Source organism: Schistocerca piceifrons, chromosome X (genome assembly GCF_021461385.2).
Source record: "Schistocerca piceifrons isolate TAMUIC-IGC-003096 chromosome X, iqSchPice1.1, whole genome shotgun sequence".
Classification (NCBI taxonomy): Eukaryota; Metazoa; Arthropoda; class Insecta; order Orthoptera; family Acrididae; genus Schistocerca; species Schistocerca piceifrons.
The window spans coordinates 200343327-200369148 of record NC_060149.1 but is presented as its reverse complement, the minus strand read 5'-3'; the positions used below and the strand labels follow the sequence as shown (position 1 = coordinate 200369148).

The 25822-nt window shown below is 42.2% G+C and overlaps 1 protein-coding gene across 2 annotated transcripts in view; it reads left to right on the top strand.

Annotated features, from left to right (window-relative positions):
• Positions 1-25822, top strand: part of LOC124721136 (UV excision repair protein RAD23 homolog A-like) — a 157890-nt gene that overhangs the window by 54731 nt on the left and 77337 nt on the right. For both annotated transcript variants that reach the window (XM_047245952.1, XM_047245951.1), the window contains exon 4: positions 22264-22411. In XM_047245952.1, coding sequence (XP_047101908.1) covers positions 22264-22411 — 148 coding nt within the window. The remainder of the gene's footprint in view (positions 1-22263; positions 22412-25822) is intronic.

Sequence of the window (25822 nt, the reverse complement as noted above, 5' to 3'; positions counted from 1 at the left end):
CTTAAATTCCCGCATTGCCTTATAAAGTTTGGCCCAGTTTATTGTGTCATATGCAGATTTAAAGTCAATGAAAAGATGGTGCCCACCAACATTGAATTCATTGGTCTTTTCTACTATTTCTCAGAAAGTAAATATCCGGTTTACAATTGACTTGCCTAGTCAGAACCTGCATTGATAGCTTCCAATAATGTCTTGTGCTATAGGTGAATTACAGAATCTACAAAATACTAATTTTGATCTTTTTTGGGCATTCGTAGGCGGGCAACCGTACTTTACAATGTTACAGACAGAACCGACGAGGTACGTGGTGCAGAAGGAGAACCATAAATAACTATTCCAACGTTAGGGGAAGAATTTTGAGGCAGTCTAGATACGAGACAGGTTTTGTTTGCTGATCGCTGTAGTGCAGAGTGCAGACATTACGTTCTTGCAGAGTATGTGCCAAGCAAGATCGTAAGAGATGGAAAAGAGCCACCATGGTACAACAACCGAGTTAGAAAACTGCTGTGGAAGCAAAGGGAACTTCACAGCAAACATAAACATAGCCAAAGACTTGCAGACAAATAAAAATTACGCGAAACGAAATGTAGTGTGAGGAGGGCTAAGCGAGAGGCATTCAGTGAATTTGAAAGTAAAGTTCTATGTACTGACTTGGCAGAAAATCCTAAGAAATTTTGGTCTTATGTCAAAGCGGTAGGTCCAGACACTCTGTGACCAAAATGGTACTGAAACAGAGGATGACAGACTAAAGGCTGAAATACTAAATGTCTTTTTCCAAAACTGTTTCACAGAGGAAGACTGCACTGTAGTTTCTTCTCTAGATTGTCGCAAAGATGACAAAATGGTAGATATCGAAATAGACGACAGAGGGATAGAGAAACAATTAAAATCGCTCAAAAGAGGAAAGGCCGCTGGACCTGATGGGATACCAGTTCAATTTTACACAGAGTACGTGAAGGAACTTGCCCCCCCTCCCCTTCTTGCAGCGGTGTACCTTAGGTCTCTAGAAGAGCGTAGCGTTCCAAAGGATTGGAAAAGGGCACAGGTCATCCCCGTTTGCAAGAAGGGACATCGGGCAGATGTGCAGAACTATAGACCCATATCTCTAACGACGATCAGTACTCTGTAGGAATCAGCATGGGTTTCAAAAAAGACGGTCGTGTGAAACCCAGCTCGCGCTATTCGTCCATGAGACTCGGAGGACCATAGACACGGGTTCCCAGGTAGATGCCGTGTTTCTTGACTTCTGCAAGGCGTTCGATACAGTTCCCCACAGTCATTTAATGAACAAAGTAAGAGCATATGGACTATCAGACCAATTGTGTGATTGGATTGAAGAGTTCCTAGATAACAGAACGCAGCATGTCATTCTCAATGGAGAGAAGTCTTCCGAAGTAAGAGTGATTTCAGGTGTGCCGCAGGGGTGTGTCGTAGGACCGTTGATATTCACAATATACATAAATGACCTTGTGGATGACATCGGAAGTTCACTGAGGCTTTTTGTGGATGATGCTGTGGTATATCGAGAGGTTGTAACAATGGAAAATTGTACTGAAATGCAGGAGGATCTGCAGCGGATTGACGCATGGTGCAGGGAATGGCAATTGAATCTCAATGTAGACAAGTGTAATGTGCTGCGAATACATAGAATGATCCCTTATCATTTAGCTACAATATAGCGGGTCAGCAACTGGAAGCAGTTAATGCCATAAATTATCTGGGAGTACGCATTAGGAGTGATTTAAAATGGAATGATCATATAAAGTTGATCGTCGGTAAAGCAGATGCCAGACTGAGATTCATTGGAAGAATCCTAAGGAAATGCAGTCCGAAAACAAAGGAAGTAGGTTACAGTACGCTTGTTCGCCCGCTGCTTGAATACTGCTCAGCAGTGTGGGATCCGTTCCAGATAGGGTTGATAGAAGAGATAGAGAAGATCCAATGGAGAGCAGCGCGCTTCATTACAGGATCATTTAGTAATCGCGAAAGTGTTATGCAGATGATAGATGAACTCCAGTGGAAGACTCTGCAGGAGAGACGCTCAGTAGCTTGGTACGGGATTTTGTTGAAGTTTCGAAAACATACCTTCACCGAAGAGTCAAGCAGTATATTGCTCCCTCCTACATATATCTCGCGAAGAGACCATGAGGATAAAACCAGAGAGATTAGAGCTCGCACAGAGGCATACTGACAATCCTTCTTTCCACGAACAATATGAGACTGGAATAGAAGGGAGAACTGATAGCAGTACTCAAGGTACCCTCCGCCACACACCGTCAGGTGGCTTTGCGGGGTATGGATGTAGATGTAGCGGTGAGTGTAAACAGACTGGATTTTTGGCCGCCAGAGGGGAGAGGAACAGTGTGGACAAATGAGCCCTGCCTCCATCTCCAAGTGCAAAAGCCTGCACCTGTGTAATCCAAAAGCAGAACTGAAACCTTCTCACAACGCTCACTGATCCTTTCTGCTGTTGTGAGAGTCCTAATCAAAATCTGTGATGGACCAGGATTAGTATCTTCATTCATTTCAAAATGATTAAAGAAAACATCAAACAATGCACAACAGGAGACATTTGGGCACGGTTACCGTGCAGTTGCTTGTCGAGACTGGCAGAGTATGCTTAACAGTTAGCAAAGGGCCTGACCTCTAGTGGTATTCGACTCAACCGTGGTTCAAAATACCCACCCCCAAAAACTGTCATTGTAGAAGTGTCCACATTATGCCAACTTTCGAATATTGTGTACGCGTTTCTTTGTTCTAAGATACTGTATTCCACGACTGATTACTATGTTGCATTACATGGCATGTATCTCGTAAGAGACCATTCAATGCCCACAGTTGGCATCTACATCTACATCCACGTAACTTTTCTGCAAGCCACCATATTGTGCTTGGCAGAGCGTACCCTGCACCACTACTAGTCATTTCCTTTCCCGTTCCACTCGCAAATAGGGCGAGGCCTCCAGATGAGCCCTAATTTCTCGTATCTTATCTTTGTGTTCCTTACACACAGTGTGTGTTGATGACAGTAGAATAATTTGGCAGTCACCTTCAAATGCTGGTTCTCTAAATTTCCTCCATAGTGTCCTTTAAAAGGGATGTCGCCTTCCCCCTAGGGCTTCTCATTTGAGTTCCCAAAGCATCTCCGTAACAATGAAGTGTTGTTAGAACCCACTGTTTACAAATATAGCAGCCCACCTCTGAATTGCTTTGTTGTCCTCCTCCAATCTAACCTGGTACGCATCCCAAACACTCGAGCAGTATTCAAGAATAGGTCGCCCCATCGTCTGGTATGTGTTCTCCTTTACAGATGAGCTACACTTTCCCAAAATTCTCCCAATAAACTGAAGTCGACCATTCATCTTTCCTACCACAGTACTCATGTGCTCGTTCCATTTCATAATGCTTTGCAACATTACTCCCAGATATTTAAACAACATGACTATGTCAAGCAGTACACTAATAATGCTGTATCTAAACATTACAGGTTTGTTTTTCATACTCATCCACATTAACTTACATTTTTCTGCATTGAGAGCTAGCTGCCATTCATCACACTGACCAGAAATCTTGTCTAAGTCATATTGTACCTTCCTACATTTACTCAATGTCAACATCTTACTGTACACCACAGCATTATCAGCAGAACAACAGCGGTCCTATCACACTTCCCTGGGGCACTCCTGACAATACCCTTGTCTCTGATGAGCACTTGCCATCGATCACAACATGTTGGGTTTTGTTACTTAAGAAGACTTCGGGCCACTCACGTATCTGTCAACTTATTCCATATACTAGTACCTTCGTTAACAGCTTGCAATGTGGCACAGTGTCAAATGTACTCCGGAAATCTAGAAATGTGCACTCTACCTGTTGTCCTTCATCTGTAGTTCCCATGATATTGTGAGGAAAGGGCAAGCTGAGTATTGCACAAGTGGTGCATTGTGGGCTATGCTCAGTCTCAAGAAAATGTATTATATTCAAACTGAGAATATGTTCAAGCATTCTGCAGCAAACCGAAGTTAGGGATATTGGTCTGCAATTGTGTTCTTTTACCCTTCTTATACACAGTCACCTGCGCTATTTTCCAATCATTTGGGACTTCATTCAGGGTGAGAGATATGCGATTAATGAAAGCTAGGTAAGGGGCCAATGCCATGGAGTATTGTTTGAAAACTGAATTGTGATTCCATCCAGACCTGGTGAGTTATTTGCTTTCAAATCTTTCAGTTGTTTCTCTGTGCCAGGGATGCTTATTACTATGCCGTCCATGCAGGAGTCTGATGGTCAAATGACATTATGTTTGTATGATTCTCCAGTGTGAATGATCGAATGGCACCAGAGCGTCGAGCGCACTGGTATGTCATCGCATTCATGCATTTTTTTGTGTTGCTAACATGTTCTTACGCATATTATCTTCCCCAGTTGGGCTTCGCCAGATGATGCACCAGTAACCAAAAATTGGAACATTTTTGATATTTATATGCAGTAGATAAAGTTGTTTCATACTATCTCTAACAAAATAGTTAATCTGGACACAATTTGCTATGAAACAGCATCTGTTAATTAATTTCGCTCTTTCATATTTTGAGGCAGAATTCATGTTTATCATGAAATGTGAATTTCTCTGGTCCATACTAAATAAAGATCACTGCCCTATAATCTTTGGGTAATATATACTGAACCAAAGATTGTACTATTGCCATATATGGTCATTTCATCATAAAAAGTACAAAAATATTACATGAAATGCATATTTGACTGTTAGCCCTTTTATTGAAAATCTTAAACATCAACCAGTTTCGTGTGTAGGCCATCATCAGCAGATAGCTGTCCAAAGATACAAACACAGATGTATATGGTGCACAGAAATACATTAAGAAATTATAAAGAGGTACAAAAGAATGTGAATACTTACAAGGCTAAAAATAGTTCATGTAAATACAGCTCTCTTGTCATCATTTGACAGTGGATACCGCTTAGGTGGTGGTGTATGTAATAAATTCCAGTATATTAAGTTCTACATAGGACATTCAGGGTGCACTCAGTAGTGATATCAGTTAACAGGACAGTATATACACTAATGAGCTGGCTAGATAAGCAAGTACTGCAATAGTAAACTCTCTGAAAGAATTCATCAGATACCTTCACTTAACCTTTTCATCCTGCGATACAAAGTATTTTGACCACAAGTTAACTACTGATGACAGGAGACTAGATTATCTGTGGTGAACTACTTTGGTGATTTCTCATATAAACATAAAGTGAAAAACGATGTGGCCATTACAAAAATAGAAAAACATGTATCCCACAGCAAGAAGGCACAAAGCTTTGCAATATTTAGATGCTAAAAAGTAGTGTATTATTGCATAATAATCCCGAGGTGTATAAAAACAAACAGCAGTCACAACAAAAATGTAATGCACACGGTTGGTCATAATATAAAATTGACTAAAAGATAAAAAACACAGAGTTCTTAAAAATCAGTACAAATTGTCAGCTGCCATTCATTTACACCATAAGTACATTAATCAACCATTACCATAAGGTAATGATTAAGTGTGAAGGATTACATCATATGTAATTGTTGTATCACCCTGTAAAATTTTAAAAACATTACTGAATAACCAGTTTAACTGATACAACAGTTGTATATGATGTAAGCCTTCATACTTAATTGTTACCTTATCGTATTGGTTGATTAATGCACCAAGGGTGTAAATGAATGGTAGCTGACAATTTGTACCTATTTTAAGAACTTTTTATGACCAACCATGTACATTACATTTATGTTGTGATTATTTTTTTCACACCTCAGAGATTATTATGTAATAATTATCCAACTGTTTAGCATCTAGATATTGCAGAGCTTGGTACCTTCTTGCTGTGGGATAAGTGTTTGTCTGTTTTTGTAATGGAAACTTCATTTTTCACTTTTTGTTTATGCGAGAAACTACCAGAGATGTTCACCAAAGATAATCTAGTCTCGTGCAATCAGCAGTTAACTCATAATTGATAGACTTTGTATCAAATGATGAAAAGTTTTAGTGAAGGTCTTTAACCAACTCTTCAGAGTTTGTACGATGGCAGTATTTACTTCTCTAGCCTTCTCATTGTGTGTAGACTGTCCTATTAACTGATGTCAATACTAAGTGCACTCTAAGTGCCTGTGTAGAACTTAATATACTGGAAATATTACATATTATAACACCTGAGTTGTATCCACTGTCAAATAATGACAAGAGAGATGTATTTAGTTGAACTATTTTTAACCTTGTAAGTATTCATGTTAATTTTGTACTACTTTATAATTTCTTTACATATTTCCACGAACTACATTTATCTGTGTTTGTAACTTTGGCTGGATATCTGCTGATCGTGATCTAAGATTGAAACCACCTCGTGCTTAAAGTTTTCAACAAAACAGTTGATGGTCAGATATACATTTTATGAATGACAAGATGGCTGTTACGTCACCTAACAAAAATGATTAAAATATTAATTACAAATCATGAATATGAAATTAACAATATACAATTCAAATTATGGAAATGAGAATTGAAGTTTAATACTGGATACTACAGAAGAGGAGAAGCAATTAACAGTTAGTGAAACAAGAACAACTTGTGAAAGATTTTACAAACTAAAAAGCTGAAAAATAAATGATGCCAACTTTGAGTACTTTGTCTCCAGTGCCAGTAGAAAGGGACAGATACAGAGTTGGTGTAAGAAGATAAGAGGTGTGTTGAAGAGCTGCAAAATTTGCTCTGCACATCAAATCTGGACTTACGTTGAGAGAAACAAATATGAGATCCAAATTTCAGAGCGCTAACATTGAGTCACAGGAATTTGATAACCAAAATGTTGTGCATTTGAAAATGTAGAAATTGCAGAATGGTAGGAAATGCAACATGGATGAGTTGTTAAAACTAGAAGTTGTCCTCCCTTTCCACAAACAGAAACAGTATAATGAAATCCTGTGTTGTGCAAAAGTGTGAATAATGTTGTACCATTACCTTGAAAAAGACTTGATTTTGTTTTAGTGGCCAGTCACTTGCTGATTATTGGATGTTCCTTTCTGCAGTAATAATCATAAATGTGGTCACAAATTGCATTGTCAGCAAATGAATTTATATTAGTAATGTGCTTATCCACACATTTTTTCTCCTCTGGAGTTTCAAGCTTTGATATTTTAGTCTCGGCACTGGCATGACAATGCCGCTACACTACACAGTTGGGCTGGGTACTTCATGGCCTGATGGTGGCTCAATAATAGTCAGGGAACAGAACGCTGTGAGATGAAGGGGCAAGGGATCTCGCCATTCGAGTCTGTCTGCGAGCAGCAGTGTATCCAAAACCTCATAGAGGTGTGCACAGGGGTAAACTGGCATGTAGCTGGTGTGGGCAGCTGTCAACTGAGCACTTGGCAACAATGCTCAACACAGTGCATGAGACAAGGTCTGCAGTAGTTCAATTCGGCATAAGCACTGTCACACTAGGCTGACTGCTGCCTGTAGGTAAACACCTCCGTCGGCGGATCTGCCTGTATGACATGTCACGTGCACCCACCATGGCCGGTTTCTCCACTATTCTGTGGCACTGATCATGCCAGCTCATCTGCTTCTGTCACAGTGTCTGTTGGCAGGGATACTAAATATGTTTTTGCAACTTCCTTTTCTTTCTCCAATATTTCCTTGCTATTATTCACAACAGTGTTTTTGTTTGTATTTAAAGCTGCAGCAGTGTACCAACCACCTTGGTAATGGAGAACAGCAGGCCACCATTAAATTTTTCAGTCTCCAAAAGTATTTACATAATTAGCAAGCCATTTCTCTCAACTGATCTCAAATGGCAGTCCCCTGGCCAAGCGAATGTCAAAAATTTTTTACTCGTCTTTTGACACACTTGCTTCCGACATAGGTCAGTAATACACAGCAAAGAGCAGTAACAAATATAATAATAACTCCTGTAACAGTAAAAATGCAAGCAAACAAACTCACAGGTTGTAGAAATCACAGAGGACAGCAACCTGTCTGAAACTCAAGTGTAGTGCAAGGAAGAAGTATCATGTGGTATGTGTAGAGGTTTGGCAACTTTGGGTGCTCGTGGCAGTTACAGGGGTCACGGGATTGGCAGAATAGGCTTCCCCTCTACTACTTCCACCGTAGCTGCCATTCCTAAAGTACTTTCGAACATACTATAGTCTGTTATGGTGTATGGATCACAGGTTTGTGATACCACATAGTAAATATGAAGTAAAATGTCTGAATTTATAACATGGTGTGTGAACAGTTTGGTGCAGTGAAAGTTGAGGGGCTGCAAGGTTGTTTAATTTAAGATCTGTGGTTTAATTTTGCATATTTAATACAAAATGGCCCACCTTAGTTAAGATATGTAAAGCATGTTCTTATACCTGGTCACGTTTAGCAAGTTATCTGTTTACAGTTAAGGACACACTTCCAGTTCAGCGAAATTTCCTTCAAGTGTGGAAGATCAGTTGTAGCTAATGGTAATAATAATAAAATTTTTGTGGTGGTTATAAAGAAGAAATATCGTATCTAGTTGTCCTGCAAAGAACAGAGGAATAATATATTGTTTCTACTTTGGGTTAACTTGACCTATGCTTCTGAAATGTGGACTGTGAAGAAAATGAATTAAAGGAAGATACAGACATGTGAAATATAATTTTATGGATTTCGAGTGGGTGTAGCAAGACGAACAGAATAAGAAATGATCAGGGATATAGTAAAACAGTACTTTTACAAAAAACAGGTTGGTGCCAAAGTGGCAGGATAGGTGAAAATGCAGAGGACACACAACAGACCTGGACGGTGGCTGTAAACTGTTGGTGGTCATGATTGTTACAGTTGATATGAAATATCCGTGTAGGGCTCAAGTAGCTCTGTCCCTGATATCTAAAAATGATGCTGCATACCGGAAGTGACCTAGTCACTACTGAAAGCAGGCTATTATCATATTTATTCTGTAATATGTGACCTTTTCTTTTCTACATTCCATATGACTGCTCAGCAGCCAGTAGAATGACTGTATCATCAATGAGTGATTTCAGCAACTCCTAGCAAGACTAATTTTGGAAATGGTTGTAATTAGGTGTAATTAATGCTAATTGTCTACAAATTCGTATAAGTAGAAGATTGAATGTCCCCAATAGAATACTTACCATTATTAATTTTTTTGGTAACTTTCACTGTGAATCTGATCATAACACTTCTGGCTTCAGAATTGTTTTCCCAGATCTGTTCGTTACTGTTGATGCAGTGCTCCATTGTGCTAAAGGAGTGAAAAAATTTCACTGCTTCTGAGGTTTATGTCCTCATAAGATATTAGCATATGTGGGAATTAAAATACACCTTCTCTTTCTCCCCATATTTTGTTTTTCACTAATTCCACTTTCCAGTCCATTCAAGTTTATTCATCCTTGGTTGCCCCATCCTCATCCCAACTGAGCCATCTTTTCCACATATTATCCATTGTGTTCTTTCTTCCTCAGTAGTCATATTAATTTCATTTAATTTTTGGTTACACAGTTTAATTAAAAGTTTTGCCTCACTTAGGTTTTGAAGTATTTTTGCTTCAACCTTTGGCCGCATTTTGTTGCTTTCTCTGTATGCAAATTGTTAATGATGTGCTGTATATGCCTGTAGGTAGTTTTCCTATTCAACTAGTATATTTTTTTGAATTCATACTTTGTTTACCTCAGCATTTTGTTGTGGATGAGGGCCATAATAAAATGTGAACACTGTACCCAATGCTGAAGTGCCTGTTTGCTACTAAATGCTTTATCTATGCATGGAGAGATTGTCTTATTTTTATAGCATTGTATTTCTATTTTTCGCTATTTTCACTGTAGTGGTGTGCACATAAGAAGGTGGGGGTGGTGGGTCAATGCGTAGTGGAATGGAACAGAGTATCATGTGACACTCCAGCTGATACTATCATTCTGCTGTTTCTGCCCGTAGCCCGTGCAGCTGGGTGCATGTAGAACATTTTGATGTATAATTCCATTGGGAACTGTGTGCACCACGGCTGTATTATTGTCACTTTATTTTGAATAAATGGCAGCATCAGTCATAAAGATTGAAATCCTTTATTTTCCAGATCGATTTTGCTCACTGCTAACTATTCAAACCTTGAAGGCCTATATCATAACAACACAATATTTTCTATAAGGTGTAACATGTAATGTGATGATTACTTCTAACAGATATCTTCACTTCTACTGCATACAACAATTTTGAAATTACTGATGAGCCTATCTTGTGACCTCTGCAATTGCCGCTCCAACATATAATCGATCTGTGAAATAAAGGATTTCAATCTTTACTGCTGATGCTGACATTTACCCAAAATATATTGAAGAACAAGTAGCATCGATTTTCGTGTTAATTGAGGTACAGTGATGGTACTTAGCGACTGTAGTGTTCATTACGGGTGGCATAAAGCAAACACAACAAGTATTTTGTTAAGAAGAATGGTGCTGATTTACTGACCACATGAATTCTGCTAGGCGGTGTCGGAAGCAGACACAGTTATCCTGATGTAGCACTCACCCCTGCATTGCCAGTTATTGGGATGGGCAGTGGCTGGAGCGTGTGATGTGGCACTGCACGCTGCACTGACGGTGCCACAAAGTATTCTCTGTATCTCTTTCTGTGCAGAACACGTCATGCTGTCACCTTCTTACATATACCCCACTATAGTATAAGTGAATGCTGTTTATAAAAGGACAGCACAACTTGAAACAAAGCTGTACAGTAACTGAATTAGCCTTAGTATCAGTTTTTCTTGACCCATAATTGTACTGGTATGCAAAACTTACGAAAACAACTTTTGCATGATGTGTCACTGCCAAGTGACATAGCTTGATGAAACTTGGACCACAAATGGAAAGAATTGCTACAGTATAGTACAAAGGTAACTGAAAGAAATACCCAAACAAACAAGAATGACTTTTATTCAAAGGCAGTAATTACCCTGAAGTCACGCCCATTTATGATGGTTCCCTGGACATTACAAAAGGTAAGACATGGTTCTCAATTGGGTGTGTGTTCTCCACAGATAGCAACACATACTCTGCAGTGTACTCCTGTACTGGCCACAAGGTTGCTGAGAAGTTCTTGTGGTAGGGCATTGCGTTCTTTCACCAGCAGGGTTGACTGCTGTGGGATGGTCATTGCTGCATGTGGATGTGCTGCAATATTCTCCCCCCAATGCATGCCACAAGTGCTCAGTGGGATTTAAGTTCAAAGACGGGCAGGCCAGTCATTTGCCAAATATCCTCTCATTCAGAGAGCTCCTCCAAATGCTCTATTCGCTGCAATTGTGCGTTACCATCCGTAAAAATGAAATCAGGGCTAATTGTACCCCTGAAAAGATATAAATGTGGGCAAGAAGTACGTTGTCAAAATAATGTTGACCAGTGAGTGTACCGTGTCCGAAGATTTGGAAGTCATGACTCCCATGTAAAATTATGCCTCTCCACACTATAACACCTGGTCCACCAAAACCATCATGTTCGCCAATGTTCCTGGCTGTGTTACGTATTCCCACCATGTCGAGAATCACTAACCCAACAAAAAAGAGCATGCAACCCCGCTCCTTGTTCATCCAGTCCCTATACTCTTGGCACCATCACAAATGGTGCCGCCAATACCGATCATTGGGCAGAGAGACCGCACTCATGCAGTTGCTGTGAGATTGCAGCCTTGGGAAATGTGGTTGCAATTGCACTCACTGGTTGATGTGGATCCCTTCTTGCCTGCTGCAGAAGATAGTGGTCATCTGTTTCCATAGTTGACCGTGGTTGACCACATCCTCTTCTTCAGCCTGTGGTTTGGAATGCTCCCCGTGCATGTGAGAAAATGCTCTGAGCAATTCCAAACTCCTGGTCTATACTAGTCAGTTTTCATTCTACTTTCTGTGTGAGATCATTCAGATGTTGTCTCCAGGCCATTTAGTAGTGAAAACCACTGCCACAATCCACTGTAACTGCTCGCTGATTGACACACACTATCTCCTTCCTTTCCCTCAACTACCTCATGTTTCTGGGGCACCCCCATTTGGCACTGTAGTCACTCCAACCTAACGCCGTGTGATGTACAACTTCTTGTGCATGACTCTTCAGTCTTCTGGCAGCATGCTCTTGCACTTTCATTGATTTCCACTGAGTAGTTAATGTGTTATGTTGCTTTATTTAGCTCATGTTGAAGTTTTGCAGAGCAATGTACTGTGAGTTTAATATAAAGTTTAATACACTTTAAAATGTTATGTTTTTCATGGTTACTAACTTCTCCAAAATCTGAAAGTACAACTTCTGTAAGTCTCAATTTGATCCATTTCCAAATGTACGTTGTTAGGCTTCAATGCCACTCTTCACCTGCGGCTTTTATTGTGCTCCCTTAATATCCTTTATTGTAACTATTCTGGCTACCCCAAATTGCATTGAGTAAGATGGCACAGTAATTGGAATACTCAACTCAGATTCAGAAGGACTAGGGTTCAGACCCCCGTCTGCCCATCCGGATTATGTCATTTCCCTAAATTGTGTCATGGTTCTTTTGAAACGCACATCTGTAATTTCCTTCCCATTCTTCCTCTATCTGAGCTTGTGCTCAATGTTAATTGGCTTCATTGTCAGTTATACTAAATCTAACCTTGTCTCTGTTTCCAAGTGACATTGATACTAAATCTAACCGTCTCACAGAGCGAGGTGACGCAGTGGTTAGCACAATGGACTCACATTTGGGAGGATGATGGTTCAATCCCGTGTCCAGCCATCGTGATTTAGGTATTCTGTGATTTTCCTAAATCACTCCAGGCAAATGCCGGTATGGTTCCTTTGAGAAGACATGGCTGACTTCCTTCCCCATCCTTCCGTAATCCGATGAGACCAATGACCTCACTGTTTGGTCTCTTCCCCCAAACAACCCAACCATCTAACCTTCTCCCTGTTGCCAACTGACATTGAACTTCAAAGTACAAGAACTCCACATTAATTAATTGTTTGTGATAATCCCAGACATTATAGAACTCCTTCAGTGAATAAGTTTATTGTAAGAGGTAAGAGTGATAAGACATTCTAATTTGTGCACCTTAGAATCTGTCTACCAACATAAAAGTCAATACCTTGTAGTTTTAATACCCAAAGAAAAGTATATGTGCCTGTTTACTGTGCTGAAGGTAATCTTTAAAATTGCATGCACGCAAATACACAAAAAATTATATTCATGTGGTATTCATAAGTAGCCATAAAGCATTGTTCACCCTGAAAATTTTCACAGGTTTATAAGCATAGGTATCATCAACAAGGTATTAATACATCAAAGTCAGCTCAGTTGGTCAGGAGGGTGTTCCATTTTTGCAAGTTTTTTCCAAAGACAAATAACTTGATTAAGAAACTCTGTTTAGAGATGCTTGTGCAATCCTGTGCAGTGGGGCTTGACTCTGAGGACAGTTTAGAATCCTAGATGTGAAAAAAATTTTCATCAGAAATACCTGGCTGGTTAGGACCAATTAGGACCTGCCCCTCTATTTAGCCCAGTCCGCAGTGCGGTACAACTTTACCTTTCACTCTTATTTCCCACCAGGGGGCCCACACTCCTTTTGTGGGTACGTGTGTGGCACGCATGGGTCCCCGAGCTATTGCAGTCTCCTTTCCTTTCCAGGCTACATTACTGTCCCTGTTCCTCTCCCTCCCTATCCTTACTCCGTTGTCCCTGCCCCCTCTTTTCCCTCTTGGTGGACTTCTTTATGTCGACCTGGCTATCCTCCTGGCTTTGTTTTGGTCTGTGCTATGATTTAGTGTTTCGGTGTTTTTGGTCCCCTTGGGGTTTGACCTCCATTCACAAAATTTTCCGTTCAATGTGAGCCATTTTGTGATGAACTCCCTACCTAACTTCCATGGTGCAGGTTCCCCTCCCCCTCCCCCTCCCCCTCTCCTTCTCCTTCCCCTTCTCCTTCTCCTTCCCCTTCCCTTTCCCTTTGCACCCTGGCCCCCCTCCTGCTATGTCACCAGCACGGTAGCCAGACCATGTGGTGGGGCTGTTAACTACCCACTTGGCTGAGACCCCTTAAACCACAGGGATCACACTGCTAGTACCTGAGCTGTTAACGCCTCGTGTATGCCCAGGATTTGATGCTCATCACTTTGGGGCACCAGAACTCCCAGCAATGGCCCCATGCCAGACGACCCTTGCTGTGGCTGGGTGGTGCCCACGGGGCGAGCCCCTGATTGGAGTGGGTGGTACTAGGGCGGACGCCTTGTGCATGACGCGACAAAAGCTTCACCAACTTGGCCTTTCTGTGGCAGTCTCTAAGAGTGGTAGCAGACGTGACACTCCTTTTTCTGATCCTTCGGCTTTCCCCTCCCTGGCCACCCCCTGGGAGGAGGGTCAAGCTCGTCGGCTTGGGTTGAAACCTTTCCTTCGGTACCTGGTTTGTACCAAGACGGATGGTGGAAGTTTTGCAATGATCAAACCTTTGTTTTTCATGGAGACTATTGAAGATGAGTATGGTGAAGTGGAATCAATGAGTAAAATGCAATCTGGTGCTTTGCTCGTAAAGATATCGTCTGCTGCCCAATCTGATGCCCTGCGTACTTGTGACCGTCTCGGTGACGTCCCAGTCTCTGTCAGTCCCCACCAATCTTTGAACTCAGTACAGAGCATTATTTTCCACCAATATCATCTTCTCCAGACTGACGAGGAGCTCCGTGCTAACCTCGAGCGGCGAGGGGTTCGTTTTATCCGCTGTGTGCAGCGAGGCCCTCCAAACAATCGCACCACTACTTCTACATCTGCATTTATACTCCGCAAGCCACCCAACGGTGTGTGGTGGAGGACACTTTACGTGCCACTGTCATTACCTCCCTTTCCTGTTCCAGTCGCGTATGGTTCGCGGGAAGAACGACTGCCGGAAAGCCTCCATGTGCACTCAAATCTCTCTAATTTTACATTCGTGATCTCCTTGGGAGGTATAAGTAGGGGGAAGCAATATATTCGATACCTCATCCAGAAAAGCACCCTCTCGAAACCTGGATAGCAAGCTACACCACGATGCAGAGCGCCTCTCTTGCAGAGTCTGCCACTTGAGTTTGCTAAACATCTCCGTAACGCTTACCAAATAATCCTGTGACAAAACGTGCCGCTCTTCTTTGGATCTTCTCTATCTCCTCTGTCAACCTGACCTGATACGGATCCCACACCAATGAGCAATACTCAAGTATAGGTCGAACGAGTGTTTTGTAAGCCATCTCCTTTGTTGATGGACTACATTTCCTAAGGATTCTCCCAATGAATCTCAACCTGGTACCAGCCTTACCAACAATTAATTTTATATGATCATTCCACTTCAAATTGCTCCGCACGCATACTCCCAGATATTTTACAGAAGTAACTGCTACCAGTGTTTGTTCCGCTATCATATAATCATACAATAAAGGATCCTTCATTCTATGTATTCACAATACATTCCATTTGTCTATGTTAAGGGACAGGTGCCACTCCCTGCACCAAGTGCCTATCCGCTGCAGATCTTCCTGCATTTCGCTGCAATTTTCTAATGCTGCAACTTCTCTGTATACTACAGCATCATCCACAAAAAGCCGCATGGAACTTCAGACACCATCTACTAGGTCATTTATATATATTGTGAAAAGCAATGGTCCCATAACACTCCCCTGTGGCACAGCAGAGGTTACTTTAACATCTGTTGACGTCTCTCCGTTGAGAACAACATGCTGTGTTCTGTTTGCTAAAAACTCTTCAGTCCAGCCACACAGCTGGTCTGATATTCCGTAGGCTCTTACTTTATCAGGCGACAGTGCGGAACTGTATCGAACGCCTTACGGAAGTCAAGGAAAATGGCATCTACCTGGGAGCCTGTATCTAATATTTTCTGGGTCTCATGATCCTTTGAGGGGGATGTCCTCCCAGAGAAGGTCAAGGTAATTGTGTATCGGTGTGATGTAAAACCTTGTATTCCACCACTGATGAGAAGCTTTAAATGCGTACGGTTTGGGCACGTCTTCCCGCTGCACCACTGATCCCCTCTGCAGTGACTGTGGGCGCCCCCTCCATGACAGGTGCGCCTGTGCTCACCCACCAGTGTGTGTAAATTGTCATGGGGAGCATTCACCAAGCTTGCCTTTATGCCCGGTGTTTGTGAAAGAAAGGAGGGTTCAAGAGTACAAAACCTTAGATCGGCTCACCTACACTGAGGTACGTCAAAAGTATGACCGGCTCCATCCCATGCCTATGTCTTCTAGTTTTGCTTCCGTTACTTCCATGCCCCCTCCTACCCCCTCCTTTTCCAAGCCCCACCCCATTCTCCCCATGCCTTCAGCCTCCTCCTCCTCCTCCCTCTCCCTCTCCCACTCCCCCTCTCCTTCCTTCCTCCCCGTCAGAACCCATACCCGCCCCTTTGGGTGCTGCTCCCCCTCCCCTGCTGGAGACGTGCTCCCCTCCTTCAGCGGCTGTTGGTACTGGAGCTCCCTCCCGGGACTACTCTTGCTGGCATCCCCCCTGAACGGCGATCTACGGCTCCACATCAGCAGCGCGATCTGCTGGCAGTGGGCACGAATATTTCCCAGTGTAATTCCGTGCCTGCCCTCGCTGAAGTCTGCCTTTCTCTTCCTTCCCAATAGAAGAAGCAGAAATGTAAGAACAAGGGCAAGGCCCCTCTGATACCCCCTGAGGTGTAGCCTTCCCCTCGTCCAATCAATGAACCAACAGTGTCTGACCCCACCTATATGGATATTACCCCACCCTTATCGGTGATGGATGGATGGCAACTTGGTGGCGTGACTGACTCTGGCTTGAGAATCCTCCTGTGGAATTGTAATGGCTATTTGCATCACCTTCCAGAATTGCAGCCCCTTCTTTCCTTCTACTCTGCTGCTTGTATTGCACTCCAGGAGACCCATTTTGTCAATTCTTACTCCCCCCGTCCTTCGTGTGTTCCACACTCCCTGTCGGAACCAAATTGGCCCTTTTCAGGCTTCTGGTGGCGTTTACACCTTGGTCCGCAAGGACATTGTTAGTAAATGGGTTGCCCTCCATACCACTCTGGAAGCCATTGCTGTCAGGGTCCATCTGGCCACTCCAATCATAATCTTTAATCTCTACCTCCCACCTGACAGCCCTCCCACATCCCATGCCCTCACCACCATTCTTCATCAACTCCTTTCTCCCTTCCTGCTATTAGGGGACTTTAATGTCCACAACCCTCTTTGGGGTAGTCATACGACTACTGCCCTGGGCAGGACAGTTGAAGCTGTTCTGGCAGGGCTTGACCTCTGTTTACTAAACACAGGTGCTCGCGCACACTTAAGTGTGGCGCACGGCACTTTCTCTGCCATTGACCACTCCATCTGCAGTCCCAGCCTTCTTCCCTCCATTCAGTGGGGACTGCACGATGAGTTATGTGACAGCAACCATTATCCAATTGTTGTAACCTTCCTTCAGTGTCTGTCGCTCCGTCTCCCTCCCAGGTGGGCCATATCTAAGGCTGATTGGGGTGCCTTCTCCTCTTCTCCCATCCCCCCTGTATTACCACATGACAGTGTTGATGAATCTACTCAGACTTTAACTGCTGCCATCCTTTCAGCAGCTGTTTCAGCAATCCCTTCTTCCTCAGGTTCCCCATGCCGGAAGATGGTCCCTTGCTATACTCCGGAAATTGCTGCAGCCATAAAAGACTGCCACCGTGCGCTTCAACACTTTAAGCTACACCCTTCTACTGCTCTTCTTCTGGTCTGTAAATGACTCTGCGCCCAGACCCGCTATCTAATCAAATTTCAGAAATGGATTTGCTGGGAACGGTATGTAGCTGCCATAGGACCACACACCCCCTCTGCACAAGTATGAGCGAAACTCAGGCGAATTTGTGACCAGTGTCCTCCCACCATGGTTGCAGGTATTTCTGTGCATAGTGTTGTCCTTACCAATCCGGACTTTGTAGCAGAAAATTTCGCTCAACAATTTGCTCAATCTTTGGCATCGGCTCAGTATTCGCCCACGTTCTTTCTCCTGAAAGAGTGCTGAGAATGACTGCCTTTGTCTTTTGTTTCTTGCTTCTCGGAGCCACATAATGCTCCATTCAGCGACTGGTACTTTGCCAGCACCAGCGCCCTCGCCCTTTGTCCTGACACGGTTCCTGGACTGGATCGGATACATAACCAAATGCTCCAATACTTATCGGTGGCTGGCCACCATCGTATACTGACCATCTTCAACTGTCTGTGGATTGAGGTAGTCTTTCCTACCTTCCTACCCAGTGGCAGGAAAGCATTGTTATTCCGGTGTTGAAGCCAGGGAAGCTGCCTCTTCAGTTGGATAGCTACTGTTCAATTAGCCGTACTAACACCCTTTGCAAGCTGTTTAGGATCCTTGAATCCTGTGACCTTTTGTCATTGACTCAAAGTGGTTTTTGCTGTGGCCGCTCTACGGTAGATACTTTGGTGCACCTGGAGTCTGCTATCCAGTTGGCTTTTGCCCATTGGCAACACCTCCTTGCAGTCTTCTTTGATGTGCAGAAAGTCTGTGACACCACTTGGCACCACCACATCCTCACCACCCTTCACGAATGGGGCCTTCTTGGCGCTCTGCCCATTTTTATCCGTAACTTCCTTTCTTGTTGCTCTTTTCGGGTCCAAGTTGGCTGCTTGTACAGCACTCCCCATCGACAAGAATATGGGGTTCCATAGGGTTCTGTGCTGAGCATCCCTCTCTTTCTCCTAGCCATTAACGGTCTGGTGACAGCTGTTGGGCAGACAGTGTCCCCCTCTTTGTATGCTGACAATTTTTGTATGTTCCTCGCTTCCTCCATAATGGGTGCTGCAGAACGCCGTCTACAGGGGGCAGTCTGCCAGGCCCACTCATGGGCTCTCTCTCATGGCTTTCAGTTTTCGGTATCCAAGACATGTCTCGTGCATTTCTGCTGTCACTGTACAGTCCATCCCCATCCGGAACTGTTCCTCTATGGCCAACCCCTCGAGTTAGTGGACACCCATCACTTCTTGGGTCTGGTCTTCGATGCCCGGTTGACATGGCTCCCTCATCTTCACCAGCTGAAGAGGACATGCTGGTCCCATCTCAATGTTATTAGGTGTCTGTGCAATACTGCCTGGGGTGCAGACCACTCTGTTCTCTTGCGATTGTATAAAGCATTGGTCCAGTCTCATTTAGACTATGGAAGTCCTGTCTATGATTCTGCATCACCTTCGACGCTGCAGATCCTAGATCTCATCCACCACTGTGGGGGCCGACTTGCGACTGGTGCTTTCCGGACTAGCCCCATACTTAGCTTTCTCGCAGAGGCAGGGTTTCCACCACTGCGAGTTTTGCACCAACAACAGCTGATATCTTATGCGCTCCACATTCGCTGCACCCCAAAGCACCCTAATTATGGTCTCCTTTATCCAGACACGGAGATCACCCTGCCGCAGTGGCGGCCACGATGTGGGCTTGCCGTGGCTGTCCGCATTCAGTCGCTCTTTTCTGAACTCCAGCAATTCCGTTTACCACCTCTCTTCTCTTCTCACACACGTACCCCTCCTTGGCGCGTCTCTTGGTTACAGCTCTGTCTTGATGTCTCAATCGATTCAAAGGATTCTGTCCCTCCAATGGCTCTTTGCCACCAATTGTACTGTCCCCTCAGTACATTACAGGGTTCAGAAGTGATTTATACTAATGGCTCCATGGTTTCTGGCTGCACTGGTTTTGCTTACACCTATACATGACACACAGAACTTCGTTCCTTACCCAATGGCTGTAGTGTTTTTACTGCAGAATTGGTAGACATCTTCCCCACACTGGACCATATCTGCTCCTGCTCAGGACTATCCTTCGCTATCTGTAGTGACTCATTGAGCGGTTTGCACGCTATTGGTCAGTGCTTCCCTCACCACCTGTTGGTCATCTCTATCCAGGACTCTTTCTCTCCTTGCTCAATGTGGATGTTCGGTGGTTTTCATTTGGACTCCAGGCCGTGTTGGGGTTCCTGGCAATGAACTTGCCGATCGACTGGCTAAGTTAGCTACTACCAGGCCATCTCTTGCTATAGGCATTCCGGAAACAGACCTTCGCTCGTCATTACGCTGTCAAGTTTTGGGCCTTTGGGATGCAGAATGGCACTCACTTTCTTCGCTGAACAAGCTCAGGGCCATTAAGGATTCTACAACTCCGTGGCGGTCCTCCTTCTGGGCCTCTCGTAAGGCTTCTGTCGTCCTATGTCAGCTCCGCATCAGCCATACTTGGTTGACTCACGGTTATCTCCTCCATCGTGAGGACTCCCCCTCTATGTCGTTGTGGATCGATGTTGACTGTGGCTCACATCGTATTGGACTGCCCCAAATTAGCCACCGTGCGACGGACTTTTAGTTTTCCAGACTCGCTACCCCTGTTGTTGGCTGACAATGCCTCAACAGCGGATCTCATTTTACGTTTTATTCGTGATGGGGGTTTTTATCGATTTATTTAAGGGAGGGAACTTCCACCTTATCGGTGAGTGGAGGGGATGGCAGGCCCTCTTGCTGCCCCCTTTGCCCCAACTGGATTGGCTTCAACTGGGCTTGGTGGTTCACTCCGGCCCTCTGCCTTCCCACTCCTTTCCTTATGGGGTCTGTTATGTCTTGCGCATCTCTCTTGTCTCCCGTGCTTCTTCCTTCACGCCTCTGTCATTAGTCATTTTCTTTCCCTCACCTCTTCTTCTGTCCTTTTCCTTCATTCCCTGTCAATAGTTTATCATTTTATGGATATTTTAGTTCCCTCTTTTAATGTGGGATTTTATCAGTTTTAGTTAATCTAAGGTCGCAGGGACTGAAGACTGCGTCGTTTGATCCCTTCTCCACCCAACCAACCAATCTTTACTCTTATTTCCTACTAATATTTACGTACTGATAAATGATATTCGCAAAAATTGTGGTCAGGAGAGAAATAAATTGAAACATTTATTTGGACTTTGAATTTACCCGTGATTTATGTGAGGTCACAGTTGTTAGGTGTTAAAATGGAGGCTAAACCACCTTTAAAAATACAGAAACACTAGAATTGACATGTTTGGAAGTGGCGAGCATTCATAACCAGAATTGCTCTTTGTGATAAAAGTATAGTTATAAATACTAAAAAATCATGGTCCCTTCCTTTGTAACAGTGTCTTCGTAACATGTGCTTTAACATCATTTGTCCACTCAGCAAAATAAAATAAGATGGCATATGCAGTTTGTGAATGTGAGCAGTGTCACAGCAACATCTATTTGCATGTGCAGTCAATATCTCGACTGAAAGACACATTTGGATACACACACACACACATGTAGTGTAACAGTAATCAGGGAATCTGACATTCATCAATCATCAAAGATAATTCACACTCCTACGGAGTTTTGTGGGAGTTTGAATTACACCATGCACTGAATACTGACAGTGTGGCTATAAAGTAGCTAACCAAAAATTTTGTTATTGCCATAGAGCTACAATTTTTTTAAAAAGTTGTCTCTCCTATAATCTATTCATGTAATGTGTGTTCATTTTTTGTAACGTGTGTCATAATCTCTAACAGTTCCAGTAGATCCTGTTTCCTACCACTATCCTGTATGTACAGAATTGTGAGTCTTCAATTCCCAGCAAAGGGTGGTCATTTTATTGGATATGTATGGCTGTGGCTGACTTCAAAATTGTTAAGCTAAAAAGTGTCCCTGTATTCCTTGTACCACAACTTGACGGACCCATCAGCCTGACCAATCTAGTTTGCATTAAAACTATTATGATAAATTCTGTAGATGCCAGCTTTATCATATTTACTAACTTTCTGTTTTAAATTATTTTCTAATTTAAATTTTAAGTAGTTGTTGATTTTAAATGTGATTTTGACTTTAAACAGTTTAAGAATGTTAGCTAGCTTTTGTGATAAATTACCAAAATAAGGAGTCATGACTCCTTTAACATTCTGTGTTGCGTTCCCATGTAGATTTGTGTGCTGTTTCTTAGGTATTAATTTGTTCAGTATGTTTTCATGGAATCCATTAGCATTGGTTAGCTGGCTTGTAATAGTCAGCATTTACTCTATCCTGTTTACTCATCAGGACTTTAAAAGCTCTATGTGCTAGATAGCAAATCCTGCATTTAAAATCTTAAACATATTATGATGTAAATTAAGGATATTTAATACAATGAAAGGATTTTAATATTGCTGGGTTTTTGATGTAAAAAAGTCATCTTTCATTATGTGAAATTTCTGTGACAGGAGTGGTTCCTCTTCAAATTCTCCAATCAACATACCTCCTGAGTTTTTACACGAGGAAATGGGTGACTTAGAAGCAACATTGGTGTCTGAAGATGAATTCAGGGACTATGTCCGTAATATAATGGATCTTGGGTATAGTCGTGAACAGGTGAGTTTTTTTACCAATGGCAATCCCTGCTGTTGCCATTTAGCATCTGTTTTTCAACAGTTTGCGTAAATGACGCATGTTTAATCAGTGTCCATTGTGGGGTGTAGGTTGTATTGTGGAATTGGTTAAATATTTGTGTTGGTGTATAAGACTTAAACTAATTTGTTCATATAGCCTTATCTTATTAATAGTGGAGGACTAAACAATGATTTTCACAACATTATTAAAAAATGTTACTTTTATAGTAGTCCATGAAAAATTTTAAAATATTGGCATAAGTAAATGGCTAAACACAATGTAACAATTTATATGGTATGTGAAAGATGAACTTTCAACCCTTCTTTCTTTGTTCTTTCATTTTATTTCTTAAAAACATTGGTGCCAGTAAGTTAGTTTGGAAAGCCACTGGCAGGGGCACCACAAACAATAGAGCTGTCAGTGGTATCACATGTCCCAACATGGTGCAATTTTGACTCATGCCACAACTTGAAACTGATAGCATGAATTTCATTTTTTAACACTGTGAAACCACTCCCCATTTCCATAATTCTGTATATGATTGCTTGCACAAGATGACATCACATCACTGGATAGGCCATGTTGCGACGGCTGACTTGACACTACCCGAGCGACCTCCACAGACTCCAGGCATGGCAACCAGCAATGTTCTTATGGGATTCCATTTTGTCACAGCAGCTGTCTTTACTGCCACTCCCGATACAATGGATTGGGAGTGGGCAGAATTTGAATACCAGTTAGATTTGTGGTAAAGAATGAACACACAACTTTATAAATAGTGTAAAAGAACTTTGAGAGTTTGTCTTTCACATATTGGATGATTTGTTCCATTGTTCTTGGCTGTATACCTCTGCTAATTGTCTGAAATGTTTCACGGACTTATTATCCTGTATTATTCTTGTGAGTTAAGTCATGATTTCTCAGATCAGTAAATCAGTGCTTTGTAGAAGGTGCGGTATAGTTGCCAGTTATATAATTTTTGTATTTTTAAAAGAATATTTTACAGAAGCTAATTTAATTTGATGAGAGTTTTTGATCTTTGACATTATGCGCATTGGAATGTATTTACTTTCTCGTGTTGAAGTAGTAAATGAAACAAAGTGAAGAGGGACTTTTTCATTAAAAGCTGACTGAGATCACAAGTGTGTGACAATATAAAATGGCTATGACAAATGTTAATAAAAGAATCCAGAGAGCTCCACCTTAGTCTTTAGTCCACTTCCAAATTTGCATATAAACTTAGAAGCCATTTTGAAGTGTGTGGTGGAGGGCTCTGTGCACAAATAATAGCAGCTTTCTGCCTTATTCCATTTGCATATCAAGTGAGAGAAATACAACTGTCTATATTCTTCTGGGCATTGTCATAACATGGTTGGAGACAGTACAGAATGACTTCGAAGTTAGGCTAAGGAGGTAGATACTGAGATGATAGGGAAAAGGAGACTATGGATTGACTTCCTGGTCTCCTTTTTATTGCTTCTTCACAGATTGAGGGGGATGTTGCTTGATCTATTGAACTCTGACTTGTGTGGCATTTCAGGCTGTTTGCTTATTGATGATGCGTGACTGTGTTGCTTTTTACCTGCAATTCACAATCGGTGCACATGAAGTCAGCAATTTCTCAATGCATATTAACTCTTAATGATCTGATGAAAGCTGCTTGCACTGTGCACCTTACAAGTTACAAGACTTACATCTGATATTTGTAATTGGATGTTGTGTGTTTTTGTCTTTCATAATTCAGTCATTACAACATGCTCTAAACTATATGATCTTAGTCTTATGATGCCTATAGAAGATACTTGCCGGTGGCAGCGAAATTGCCACACAGTCTTCTGCAAATACCAGTTTTCTAAATTTACTTGATTGGGTTTTGCGCAAATGTCATCACCCTTATTCTGGGATTCCCAGTTAAGTTCTGTGAGTGTAATGTTTCATACCAACCAGCTATAATTATAGTATGTTTCTGGATGTGTCCTGTCTCCTTCTATCCCTCCTTGATTAGGACCCCAAGTGCTGGAACAGTAGTCTAGAATTGTTTGCACTACTGTGTCGTATGCAGTTTCCTTTGCGTATGCTCTGTACTTTCCTAGAACCTTTCCAACAAATGTAGTAACTAAACCTGTCAGTTTCCATGACAAGACAGTCATAGGCATGGCTAACTTGCTGTTGTACACTGACAAATTTAAAAGTAAGTTTGTCTTCTTCGTCTGATTCATCCGAATCATTTGGCAACTGTAGCGTTCACCGAATTCTTCTTGGATGTATTTCACTATCTTCCGACGATTCTGCTTTCATTTTTTTGATAACCAATGTCTTCTTCCCAATTGACCAAGTCATTTGGAACATCAGACAAGACGTCCGCGCATTCATCGTAAATAATCGTATCGTCTCTTTCGTCTGCCATGATAAAAGTGCACAAGTACTTGTAAAAACAAAAAACTTGTTGACGTGTGTAACTTATTATTACCTAAACAAAACACCGACAGAATGAAAAAAGATACTAAAGTGTTGTTGCCGGCCACTGAGCGATACTATGCACATGACACCCGTGTAGTGTCACTGGCCGTTGACCGCTATTTCGTGCACGCCAGACGGCAGTGTTAATTGTAACCTCAGATTTTTCGCAGATGATTACTTGCAGGGAGGTGCAGCATGAAGGAAGCTCTACAAATATTCCGTCAGACCTTGATAACTTTTTGAAGTGGTGCAACCATTGGCAACTTCCTTTAATGTTCAAAAATGTAAAATTGTGTACTTCACAAAACAAAGAAAAATAATATCCTGTGCATATAATATCAGGGAGTCACGATTGGAATCGCTAAACTCATACAAATATCTGGGTATAACATGTAGGGACATGAAGTAGAATAACCACATTTGCTCAGTTGTGGGTAAATCAAGTAGCAGACTTTGATTTATTGGTAGGTTACCAGGGAAATGCAGCCAGCCTACAAAGAATAGTACAGAGTATATATGACCCGGGAAATCCAGGAAAAAACCCTGTAAATTTTTAATCTGGGAGAAAACTGGGGAAAACCTGGGAAATTTTTAGAATTCTGGGAATTTTTCATTGTTTTAGTTTCCATTTAACTTTTTGTAACTTTTACTGGTAAGAACCAATGCTCTAACAAACGATATTACTGTATCTCCCTACTCAGAATAATACTGCATCAATAAAACATGAATGAGGAGGAAAAAAAAGAAGTTGCAAAAGAAATGCACCATACACGAAGACAAAACACAGTGCTCACAGAAGCATCTGTCAACAGCAAAATGTGTCAAAGGCTTTAGGAAGACTATGCAGTGCTTCATAACAACAAATTGCCTCCAATAAGTGTGACATCACAACTGCTCACATTAGATTAGTTGGAGCAGCAAGCTCCTGCGCAT